At 42.9% G+C, this 12239-nt stretch overlaps 1 protein-coding gene across 5 annotated transcripts in view; it reads right to left on the reverse strand.

Moving 5' to 3' along the window:
* Positions 1–12239, reverse strand: part of LMO3 (LIM domain only 3) — an 85142-nt gene that overhangs the window by 69885 nt on the left and 3018 nt on the right. For 2 of the 5 annotated variants that reach the window (XM_069228481.1, XM_069228482.1), the window contains exon 2: positions 6930–7143. In XM_069228481.1, the coding sequence (XP_069084582.1) occupies positions 6930–7135 (206 nt within the window). In that variant the 5' untranslated portion in view covers positions 7136–7143. Of the gene's footprint in view, positions 1–6929; positions 7144–9190; positions 10292–10990; positions 11013–11220; positions 11460–12239 lie in introns of those variants that run through there. The other 3 variants (XM_069228479.1, XM_069228483.1, XM_069228480.1) reach the window with 3 other exon arrangements.

Below are 12239 nucleotides of genomic sequence, written 5' to 3' on the forward strand. Positions count from 1 at the left end.
TGCAGATAAGTGAGTAAAAAATGTATGAGGCAAATTACTTGCGCTGCTGGAGCTCGGCAAGGAGAGAGCTCCTCCCCTTACTCCCTTCCCCAGCACCTCCCATATGAAGCCCCCCCTCATTGCAAAGTAAGTCGCTTAGCATTTGCCCTAAGATGGATGTTGCAGTGGTCTTCGTTAAACGGATAAACCTACTGCTGTATCACAATAAGGAGTGCAGTTAGGCAGTGCAGCGAGTGTGGAGCAGTTGATAATTACGCACATTTGCTGCCTCTCTAACAGATCATGTGCTGCTGCAATTTAGGAAAAATTGACATATGAAAAGAAATATGCTCAAGATTCAGCAAACTGGCAGATACATTCAAACAATGGGCATTACACAGCAAATAATCATGGAAAATGTCAAACCATGTCTTGTGCAACACGGTGTTACTTCTGAATTTCAGTCACTCCAGTAAAGCCATCCTGTTTCCATGCTCTTTCCTGCAGTCTCATGTTCAGGCAAAGTTGGTCAATGTTCTATTCTCCATTACCACTTATTAGCCTTTGACTCAGTTTTCAGGCCCATGTTGTGGGGAAGGGCGGTAATGGAGTGAGGTGGGGCTGTTCCACACTTTGAAAGAGGTGGTAAGGGAAGCATTGTTTGCCAATCATTCAAGGTATACCGAGTACAAATAGAATTGATTTAGGAAAAGAAGCTTTCACCAGCTTATTTGAACATCTTCAGTAGACAGGAAAGGCTAGATTAATCTCCTGTGTTGTGTAAAGCATAACAAACTTGACTGAGCATCAGAGTACATTCAAATATTTTGAGGATGAATTAGTGTTGAAAGTAGATAACTTCCCTTAAATACGTGTGAATAGATTCTAAGCAATACTATGAATAAATTAACAGACAGAGCCCACCCTGACTTTGTGTTGCATTGCTGTTTGGCTTGCGTTACAGTGGCAACTGTATCACAACTTCAAATCTGGATGATCAGTGGTCACACATTAATTTTGTCTGAGCTGATTTCAAAGGTCTGTACGTAAGGAATCTATGAACTCATTGGAAAAGCTTCAGAAAACGAAAATTATACTAAGTAGTTCTGTCCCAATACATCCCCATCACAGAGAGAAAATGCAGGACGTCTAACAAATCCAGCAACCGATGAAGACAACTTAATGCGCAGTGCCAGTTCACCTGTTAAAAAAAGGAAGGCCTGAGAGATGAGCCTGCTACAAGATCCTTTCAACACTCACATGACATGTCAAGGATCCTAGTTTTGTCACAGGCTTCAAACGTGCACTATATAATTAAGTAAATGCAGACTCTTATCCACGTCAGGTAAAAATGTATTGAATGCTTGTGCCTATGGATAAACTTACATTCCCGATTGTATATTAAATAGCAAAGAAAGGGTGAGGTTTGAAAACAATACAAAAACAAGTTCCATCGAGTGAGTTCGTTTAATGAGGTTTTAGTTTCCAACTGTACTTCGTTCATGGTTGTCTGGTTACATTAAGAAAAAGATACTGCATGACAAGCACGTGAACGAAAGACCTAGCTAAGTTAGTTTATCAGAGGCAAGCAGCTAGGCAAAAAAAGATGACCGGCTTGAGTTAAGTGGCAGTATCTAGATGTGGGGGCTATCATGTTCCCCTCTATGTATTTAAAGTTGACTGCTTCCCTGTCACAGGGGCCAGCTTTAACATGCTCTTTGTGCTCTTGATGGCAATCTAGGCCAAAATCGATTGTACAATGCCCCACAAATCCACGAGGTAGCCATTGCAAATTGATTTCCTACTTATGTGGTAAGTATGCAACAAATGTACTATATTGTGTAAAAACATTCCACAAAATCTCCTTATATTTTGCTTAAATGTCTCCCGATTTGTGCAAAAGTACTTTAAATATGATAGATGATTGACAGGACTTTCGGCTTAAAGTGTAGACGGGTATTATACGGAGAGGGCGTGGATGGACAGTATATTCCACAGCTAACTCTCTTGGTGGGAAGGCAATAAAGGTCTTCGCTAGCTGCTGTAATTGGGGCTTGTGAAATGGTCCCTTCTTTAGCATTTTGCAGCACTTTCCTGAATGTTGAAGTAGGGCATTTGGCCAAGGCAAATTCGACTCAGTGAAAAGGCGTGAGTTAGATGCAGAAGCAAGAAATATATCTGCTGGTGAGTGGCAACCAAGTGCTATTATCCCATAAAAACAAGATCGTGTAAAATGTAGTCACTCATGAGAAAGCAATTAATTTTAGAAGATCTGAAGGGCTCAAGGAGGCAGAAGAAAGGAGTAACTAAACAGAGCTAGGAGAAATATCAAAGAGAACGTGAATCGCAAATTGTGCATTTCAAATATTGCAGTTAGTTATTCTCCTTTCAGAACAATGAAGCAATGTCGATTTCAAATTATGCTTCATAGAGTAGAATCAATGCTTTTACTGCACAACTTTTTTGGGAATGCCTTACAACACAAGCATATTCCATACTAGTGGATGAATGAGCTATGATTCCCAGAAAAATTGCGGTCCTGAAAATAATGACCGCAGTTGCGGCTCTGATCACTGTAATGCTATTGGGGCACGACTTAAAAAAATAGTTTTTATTTTTGAGGCAGTGCTTAATCTTTCAATGTTTTATCGGTCTGTCAAGATGACTTTGGTACAATTCATTTCGAAAGCAAGTCCAAGTGAAAAATGATTCATGTAGAATTGAACGATTTGTGAACAAAACAGGTTATCAATTACAAAATCGTACATCATTGCAAAGGAACAAGTTAAGCATGTTTCCATGCCTCACAGTGGCTATTTCAGAAATTATATATTTTTACAACACGAGGACAAATCAATGTGGCCTCTAGTCTTTGGAATGAAGCACCCAAAGAAAATTAATTCTTATAAAAAGGTAACCGGTTGTTGTAAATGCTTCTTGCTTATCAAAATGTGCAGTTTGTACCTGGAAGACGTGGCTACACTAGTGTAGGCAGATCAAATTTTAAAAATAATTATAGGCATCTCTACATAAACATGAAATTACATGTTATCAATTAGCATTTGCTGCTTGCGGTCTAAACACATTTACCCTATTGCTTAAGTCCGCAAGTCAAGTTCCTTCTGTATTTAGAGGTGTACTTAATACAAGGTGCATTCTATGGAGCATAAAATAATTAACGAGTGGTGTGGCAGGATGCTATCTGATTCTCAATGATTAACGTCACAGAAACTATGAAAACTCAAGGGAAAAGGTTTAGTTTAGAACCCGTTAGGTTAGAACCCCCAGAAAGGACAGAACGCCACACTGTTGGCTACCATCTACAGTCTGTGCGATTTTCAATCGTAACCAAATTAGAAGAAGAAACAACCATATTGAACTTCAATAAACAATTATAGATTGGACCTTATATTAAGGTTGTGTTCGACTCATTAGCTGCAGGGCTTGCCGTTTGTACATATACTTAATTACACAATATGTTTGCACCGTAAACAGAGATGTGATCATTAGGTAACAGTCCGAGTAGTGTATGTATTTAAGGTATCCTTTTACAGTTCTGATCTTAATAGACTTCAAGCACTAGTAATAATTCCAAACCCAAAATCTTATTTCACGACTTGAGGAAGCTTGATAGTGAGCAACTGAAAGACAATTTTATTTGTACACTACTAGCGGATGTCACATCAGTAGCCACTGAATACAGGCATTTTCCAAATATATAAAAAGGTTCATTTATTTGCAGTGGACGGGGGCACTTCCCATAACATAATCACAATGTAGTAATACTCCTACTTACAGCAGGCAAAGTCAGGAATAATTAATGTCATCTACAGGAATAAATCTATGAAGGAAATATGAATAGAATCACAGAAACATGGTAGCACAAGTGTGGTATACAGTGCTGCTTTCTAAAATCCATTTCAAGAAAGCATTAGTGAACAGGACATGTATCCTTTCAAAGCATAGACTGGGCTTCCAGAACAATCGCAGAACACATTTTAAGTGAAAAAAAATAAACAGACTGAATATACAGTTCTTTAATTATTATTTTTGAGGATAGACAAAGTGCTTTAGCCTACTAAACCACATTTAAATACGGGTAAATTGTATTTTTTTTTTTTTAATTTATATATTTTTAGCACAAATATTTTACCACAGAAATGCAATTAAACATAATGAATTGCCAAAAAAAAAAAAAAAAAAAAAAAAAAAAAAAACACACACAATGTAATCAAAAGCATCTTTTAAGTTCTAAATAGGCTTTAAAGCAAAATAAAGTGTTATTTAATCAACTAGCACCCTAGTGCACAAGTGTAGCTTACAAAAGCAACAAGCTATGTGTTCTAAAAGAAGGGGGAGAAACTTTCTATCTCTTTAGTATGGAAAATATCCCATGCTTTTCCAACACAGCCAATGTTCAACATATGTGAGAATTAATGATAGGCAGTACTTCTACTTGTAAATAAGTACTTCTACTTGTAAATAAGTATATCTAGTGGTAGTTAAGCCACAATTTCCCTCCAGCCAATACCAACTTGCACATTCTCCTTGTGTTCAAATGAAACAATGTGCCTTTACTGAAAACAGCTGAAAACGTGTCTACATCCAGTTTTGTGCATTAAAAAAAAACCTTCTGTACAACTATTCCCATCCTGCATGTGCAGTAAATATTTTTAAAAAAATAAAATAAAAAAATAAAAAAACACTTTTACAGTGTTACATAGCCCACATAAATCTTCCAAGGCATAATACGGTTGTGCTAAATGTATATTGACTTTCTATTTGGGGGCGGGGAGGAATACAGACTTCTAACCAATGGTCTTAGAAAACCAATCCTCAAACTGGCCGTAAAGTGCTTGACATGTATGAACTATAAGTATTCCTATAGAGTTAGAGTTGAATGTACAGCCTAAAAAAGAAACCCATGTTCTCCCATTATTCATTCTATTCAGATAACATGCAAAATTAAAATGAAAATTAGTAAAAGACAGTCGCTGTTCTCTATATGAACACTTGATCCAAATATATTACACATACAAGTACATGTAGGCATATGATCTTCTGGGATAGAAATAGTAAGTGACTGCCTGACTCTGTATTACTCTGTAGGAAAGCTCAATTCTGATTTCATCAATATGACTGTTGGGATGGCATGCACCCTGCTGTATGCAATAATGCATTTCCACAACTCATCTTACCCTTGTCTAGAGAGCTGCCAAATAGAATCACTGGAAAATTAATATCACAGAAAGTTGACATGTTAACAACTATCACCACACTACAGATGCCACATATGAAGATTTCCCAACATCAAATCCCATGGAGCTTCAACATTCTGAGAAAGGACTACAGAGTAGTTCATGCTTCCCATTCATTCACACCTTTGTCCTTCAGATAGCAGCTGAGCATTGCAATTCCAATGATAGATGATCATACATAGTTTCAGAGGAATAGCATGCAGACCAACCACAGTCTCACAGAATAGGACAGCACTAGCCTCTTTGAAAAGCTTTTCAAACCCCACAAACAAAGTAATTGATGTAGGAGATTAAGGACAATTTCAGTGGCCCTTGGGCAAACTGGTTTACAAAAATGACTGTCCCCAGATGAACTCACCTTTTGCAGAATGTTTACAATTTCTTAAAGCAACCCCACCAGACATTTTGGTTGTAGATTTTAAGAAGGAGTTCCTTAGATTAGAAAATATAGGAGTGTAAAGTCATGAATAGACCTGCTAAGGTAAAAATGATAAAGCCTAGCAAAACTACTAAGGTCAATGAACTTAGAAAGATTACTTGCCACAAGGGCTAGGAGTTTATAGGGGGGGGGGGGGGGAAATAGATGTGTCCGCCTAAGCATTCTGGGAAGGCCAAATATAAATACTGATTGCAGAAAAAAACATTAGGGTCCCTGTGTTCAGTCTGTATCCCTGTCTGATGCACCTCCATTCATCTTCCCAACTGTCCAGTTTTTGCACTTATATTTCAAAGTCTCCTGTGTGAGTTCACGGATTATTACAACCAGTGAACTTTAACAATTGGCTAGAGAGTCTGAGTAAATTTACATTAAACAGTCAGTTATGCAATATATTAAAACTTTACAATATTTCAGGGATCCTTATAAAATTACTCTACATTTTATACTATTTTATCCTGAAGTAATACAAATAATGACCTAAAAAAATAATTCAAGCCATTTTATAAATAACACTTTCAAGAAAGAAGGAACAAATACTGTAGCACCTCACTGCCCTTTCCTTTTAAATACCGCATGCCTTCCTTTTTACGTTGACTCCTCACCACACTTATTCCCAATTTCACCCCCCCATCTATCCTATCGAATCACTCTGAAGATAAACCTGCTATGAAAAGATAAAAAACTGAAGACGTTGATCCTGTTTTTAACACTTTCAACATACAAAGATGCCTCATTATACAGCACTCCAATGCCCTCTGGGTCAGTTTCACTATTGAAGCCCGCAAACAAATACATTGTACAAGGAATACATTTTTGGTGTACTGACAAAAATAATACAGGAGATCTAACTAAAGTACTTCTTGTTTTCGTAAGATCAGTGAACAAGTAATGTTTGAAACCATGTACTTTTAAGGCCTCTCTCAACAAATTTCTAAAGTTTGCTAGAAAGATTGTTCAACACTGAGAAAGATGTTGAATACTTTAGAAGCCATTTGTAACTTCCGGATAATTCTTTGGAGAACCCACAGTTCATAAATTGTAATGTAGAGATAACTAAAACAAAAGTTGATCCGTTCATAACAAAAGAAACATGTCAAAGTGGAACAAAACAAAAAGAGATATAAATACATGTATACAGAGATAGCCAAAACTTTATTTACATTAGTAGGTAGAACATTTGTTTTTGCAAGGCATTCCCTTAGATTCTTTAGAATGACACAGGGTACACCAGGATGTAGGCTGCGGAATCCTACCTTAAATAATCTCTGCGACAGAGGATCAGGTTGGCTTTTGTGTACAGGGTGGATCCCACCTCACCCAGGCGGCAGTCACAACAGGCACACTTCAGGCAGTCCTCATGCCAGTATTTGTCCAAAGCCTTCAGAAGATACCGGTCCTTGATCTTACGGTTGCAGCCAGCACAACCTTTCGGTTTGGTGTCTGGCTGGACTGATAGCATTTGTATACCTGAAATAGAAAACACCGAGAAACAAAATCTTATTAGAGTCTGTAGTGCAACACATCTCACACACAGGCAGACAACTATTCAAAATTCCTAACACTAGTTCATTTTAATAAGAAAGGTATTGAAAATGAAAGAGTGCAAATCATAAACGTGTTAAACATTTGAAATAGGACAGTATGAACTGAGTCTTTACAAACTATATAAAATACATACAAAGGTTTGAATTACATTTACTAGATACGTAATCACAAGAAAATAACTTGAAGCGCACAGATAGAGGGGTAGTGAGAGGTGCAGGCAGTGTTTGTGGGTTGGGGAAGCAAGAGGCGCACACTGCTAACCTAGAAGTCGTACACAGGTGCAATGCAGTGAGGCATACCCAGGTGCAGTTGCTTGGATCAGGGAGGCACGCGCGATGATAAGAGCCGAGTACCAAATGCAGAGAGGCACCTGTGCTTCAGCAGGCCTAAGTAGAAAGAGCAGCTTCAAATACTAAGTCAGCGTAGGTTTTGGTGGCTGGGGTGTAGTGCAAGGCAATTGTCGACGTCTGCCACTCGGTCCCATAAATAAAAAAAATAAACAAATAAAAAATACTTAGAACGCCCCCCCCCCCCACCCCCCCCCCCGCGAATAAACTGCAGGACCTCACACCGCAAGTCGCCTAGAAAGAGTAAAATTGTCGGCGTGCGGAAAGACAGTGTGCACACGCGAACAGCAAATACAAGGAAATCATTCTTGCCCGCAAGACGCCTCCATTCTGAGATCTGTGGCAGTTTAGGGGCGATCATAATTAAAAACACCACACATAATAGCCCGTTCAGCGCGCTCTGCAGAGAGAAGCAGAGCCATTTCATTTAAACTCTGGTGAGCTTTTAATTGCCTGGATCGCTTTGTGCGCTTTCTAACGCTTGATTGAGCCCATTATGCCCTCTTGTTCTGTGCCATTCATCCGAGCAGGCGCGGATTCAGTGGTTAACACAACACAAAGTAACCGCAAGCGCATAAAACGCAGCATAAATATACACTTGCACACAATGCCAGGACCTGGCTGCGCACGGTTGTGGTGCACCTCGAGTCTGCAAGAGCAAACTTCCTCGCAAGTTCCGAATTGGGTTGGGCTGAGGCAGAGCATCCCTTACAAACAAGTGCTGGTAAAGTGAAGTGGCAGTGAGGATAAAGGAAAGCATCTAGGGCCCCACACTCTCCCCACCTCCGCAAGGATAAATAGAAAATGTAGCCAACGTGCTCATTCATTTGCCAAGTGAGGCCAAACAAAAGCCGCCGTCCCCTCCCTCTTCAAACCCTGACTTGGCTTAAAAAAAAAAAAATCTCAGTTCAATGGTTCAGAGAATCCCTGCAGACTGCAGCCATCCCTAAGCCTCCAGCCGGCAAGCGGGGGTACCACCTCAGAATCACAAATTGCTTTCTAAACCAGCACCCCAGTCTTAGCTCGATCTGTGCTTTTAAAGCAAGGGATGGGAACCAATTCGATTCACTTCTCCTGTGCAGCTGCAAGGCTCGGAGATACTGACATTTTTCCACTCTTATCAGTTTAATTACAGTTACCATGGCAGCAAAGTGCTAGTGCTTGGCAAAGGCCAACAAGAGATTTGCAAGACTGCGTTCAATTCTGATGCATCTCACATGCATAAAGAAGCAGAAATACAAAAACGCACAGACTCGCACTGTGTCCAACCGCTGTGTAGGTGCGGTGTATAGCTTGGCCTTGACGCGTCATTCCAAATCAGGAACTGACGAGCACCGATTGGCGTTTGCTTCGGATCGCAGCAGGCAATAGTTGTTTAACAGCCTCCCGAGGCTGTTAGCAACAGCAGCATGTCAGACTTCGTGAAGTAATGGAGCACAGGCACAAAAAAATCAAAAGAGGGTGAAAGGGAGGCGATAGCTCAAAAAAGTGCTAAGGAGAACGAAACAAAGGGAGATGGATGAAGGAAACGATAGAGGCCAAACTAAACAGACAATAAATGGCATTGTTCTAGTACACAATGAGCAGGTAGTGAGAAAGGTGGCGCAAGCCCGTAGTCTTACCAAAACTTTTCTCGTTTTGCTGCATGGGTTGGTCTGGCGACGCTGGACTGCTGACAGGATGCCTGGCCTGTTGGATCGGTCCTGAAGGGACCTGCTTTGAAAGATGGGCAGTAAGTGCCTCTAGGCGGTAGGGCGTGCTCGGGTACCGAGACTACTGGACGGGAGGATGTTGTCTCATAGGTAGGACGACAGGAAATAGTCTGGCTGCTTGGGTTGATGCGTCGGCAGTAAATTAATCCCGATGCTTCAATGCCTGGCCTGTAGGGTGTAAAAGAGTTCCTGGCTGGCGAGAGTAGTCTGGACGCTGGGACCCGCCTGCTGCGGTAGCCTGGCTTCTCGGATCGATCGGAGGGTGCCCGGCCGCTAGGAGGATGTCTTGGTGATCCGGATTCCCAGGTTGCTAGGTAAACCCCTGCCCGCTTGGATGAAGCGAAGCTCCTGGACGCGGAGAGAACGCCTGGCTGCTGCGAGGACGCCTGCCTGCTTAAGAAGGTCGAGCGGTATCCGGCTGCTAAGAGGATCTCTCGGTTAGCTGGGAGTCTCTGGTAAACGTCTGGTCGCTTTTATGAGCCTGAGCTGTGGGATGCCGAGACCGCCGGACTGCTTGGATGCGGAGAAAACGCTCGGCTGCTTAGACGGGTGGGAGAGTGCCTGGTTGCTCAGAGGACTCCTGGCTGCTTGGATGGTTCGCAGGGCGCCTGGCTGCTAGAGAAAGTCGGAGGGTGTCCGACTGACTGCAGGCTGTCCCCGTTTGGAGCTCGTGGGAACAGCTGTATGCAGACACACCGAGCCAGCCTATTGTTCAGACTGACAGCCGGAGCCGAGCGCAGCAGCGTGTCACTCGCTACACGCACGCACGCACAGAGCCCGCGCATGTGGCAGCAGTGTGCAAATGATGGCGAAATGACAAAGCCACATGCTTCCCTAACTCGCCTGTAATCCTATAATCCCACTGGTCTTCTTTAGCTGGCTGGTAACAAATGGATTTGATTAAACTGTCACATGCAGCGTTAGCATACCATATCATGCTCAATGGGGGGGGGGGGGAAAGCACTATAAAATATAACTTGGTATTTCACATCAGAGCATCGAGTATGCAGTACAAGATGCGCTGCAGTCGGGCGAATTTCAAATAGGGCTGCCCATTGTTCACTTCCAGCCTGTCATTTGCATTACATTGCAAAGAAAGAGGTTTGTTTATGTGGGAAACGGGAAACGTTCAGTGATGCTCTGAGAGAGGGATAAAGGAGAGAGGCGAAGTGTGTGTGCGCGCTAGAGAGAGAATTAGGGGGCGTTGCTAAATTACCACAAGAAACCTAGATCTACACACTGGAAGCTAAAATAAAAGGCAATTCTAAGTTCAAAATTCGATCTATATACCGCAACACTTGGGCGAGTATCTGCAAAGCAGCACACCTTTTTCAAAGAGTTTGGCTCCAAGGTACGTGAACTTAAATCGATTTGGAAAAGCATTGAAAAGTTTACTGAACAACATCGTATAGTCTAATTGAAAATGCCAAAATAAATTGCTATCCCACCAGGTGCATGTAAACTCGGCCTGTCTGCGCGCCCAGCTTCGGGCGGTGAGCTCCCTCCCTAGATCAGCATCTTGCAAATGACAGCATTATATTCCATGCCTCATCATAAAAATAATGAAGCCTCCCAAGGATTTCCAAGCAGCCCTTCTCACCAGAGCGGGCTCTTCATTTAGAAACAAAAGGCAGCAGTTGTAGAGCGGAGCCCTGGGCAGCCCGATGTCCGCCTCATTAGGGCTGCGGAGAGTCCTCCTGCCTCACTTACCTCCTCAATTAGGCCACGCAGAGGAGGCAATTCAGCCGACACGGCGGCGGCTTTGTAGCTCGTCTCTGCGCGAGAGGTCAGGCAGAGGCATTGTTTGAAGCGGCCACGGCGAGGCTGAAGTTTTAAAATAATGAGCTCCGCCAGGAGCTGCGCGTAATTGCGCACCGCAGCCGAGCTACAGGTGTTGTGCTCTCGGCCCCCACCGACCAGCCCGGCTCCAGACAACTCACCCAATGTAGCGGCAGCAGGGGCAGCTTGCGAGGACCCGGGCTTGATCATCTGTGCGCTCGGTCCCTCACCAGCCAGCCATAGTGGAGCGGGGGAAAGGTCACCGGCGGAGCAGAGAGGGCCGAGCTCGGGGAGCACAGAGGCGGGCACGTCGCATGCCACAATACACCATGGCAGTCGGCAGCCCCTTCCTTTATGCTCTCCTCCCCCCGATCCATGCAGCTGTCCCCTCCTCTAGAGTCGTGTTTACCTCACGCTTCCTAATGGCCCCCGTATGCCCGTCCCTTATCCACACCCCTCTTCTCAGCGCACCCTGCCCCTCCCTTTTCAGAACGGTCTTGTTATCTGTCCCGGTTAACTCTCCCCGCCGCCATCGTCGAGACCACCCCTCCCCGTGCACGGAGTAAACTATGCCTTCTGACCTTTGTTACCTTGTGAAAGGCCATCTCCCCATTCACGTAATAGAATTATAGCTATAACTACCCCGAAAGTAAGATTTAGCCATCCACCTACCTCTTCCAAGGAGCATCACTTCTCCACCCCCTTACGTTGTCCTTCATTACAGAAGACTGAGCGCAGGCACGTACTCCTGCAAGCAAACTCCCTCCTCCCCTTTCCCCAAAAAACAAATATCACAATATTCCGAGGTACAGTATGCCTCGTTTCTTATTTTTCATTATAAAAAAACTGTATAAAATTAGCCGTGTGGTCAGTAACACCGTGCACTAGACACGCAGGGAGGGCAATGTTCCAGAGACGTGTCCCTTTGAATCCTTCGGAGAGGGTGGTCTGGCCTCCCTATAATGTGGCAGGCAAGCACATGCTTTTGTCACCTTCTCACCTAGACGAACTTTTAAGTCAGCTTATGTATTACACGAGCTTCTTTACACCACACTGGAAGTCTCTCTAAAGAGCCCTTTTGGCGGGAGTGCATTGGAATGGCAGCCGTCTTTCTGTAATGTTTGTAGACGAGTCTCTGTCCAGAAGGGTATTCTGCCAAAGAAGTTCACTCGACTCCAAG

Source organism: Pleurodeles waltl, chromosome 4_1, assembly GCF_031143425.1.
Source record: "Pleurodeles waltl isolate 20211129_DDA chromosome 4_1, aPleWal1.hap1.20221129, whole genome shotgun sequence".
NCBI lineage: Eukaryota > Metazoa > Chordata > Amphibia > Caudata > Salamandridae > Pleurodeles > Pleurodeles waltl.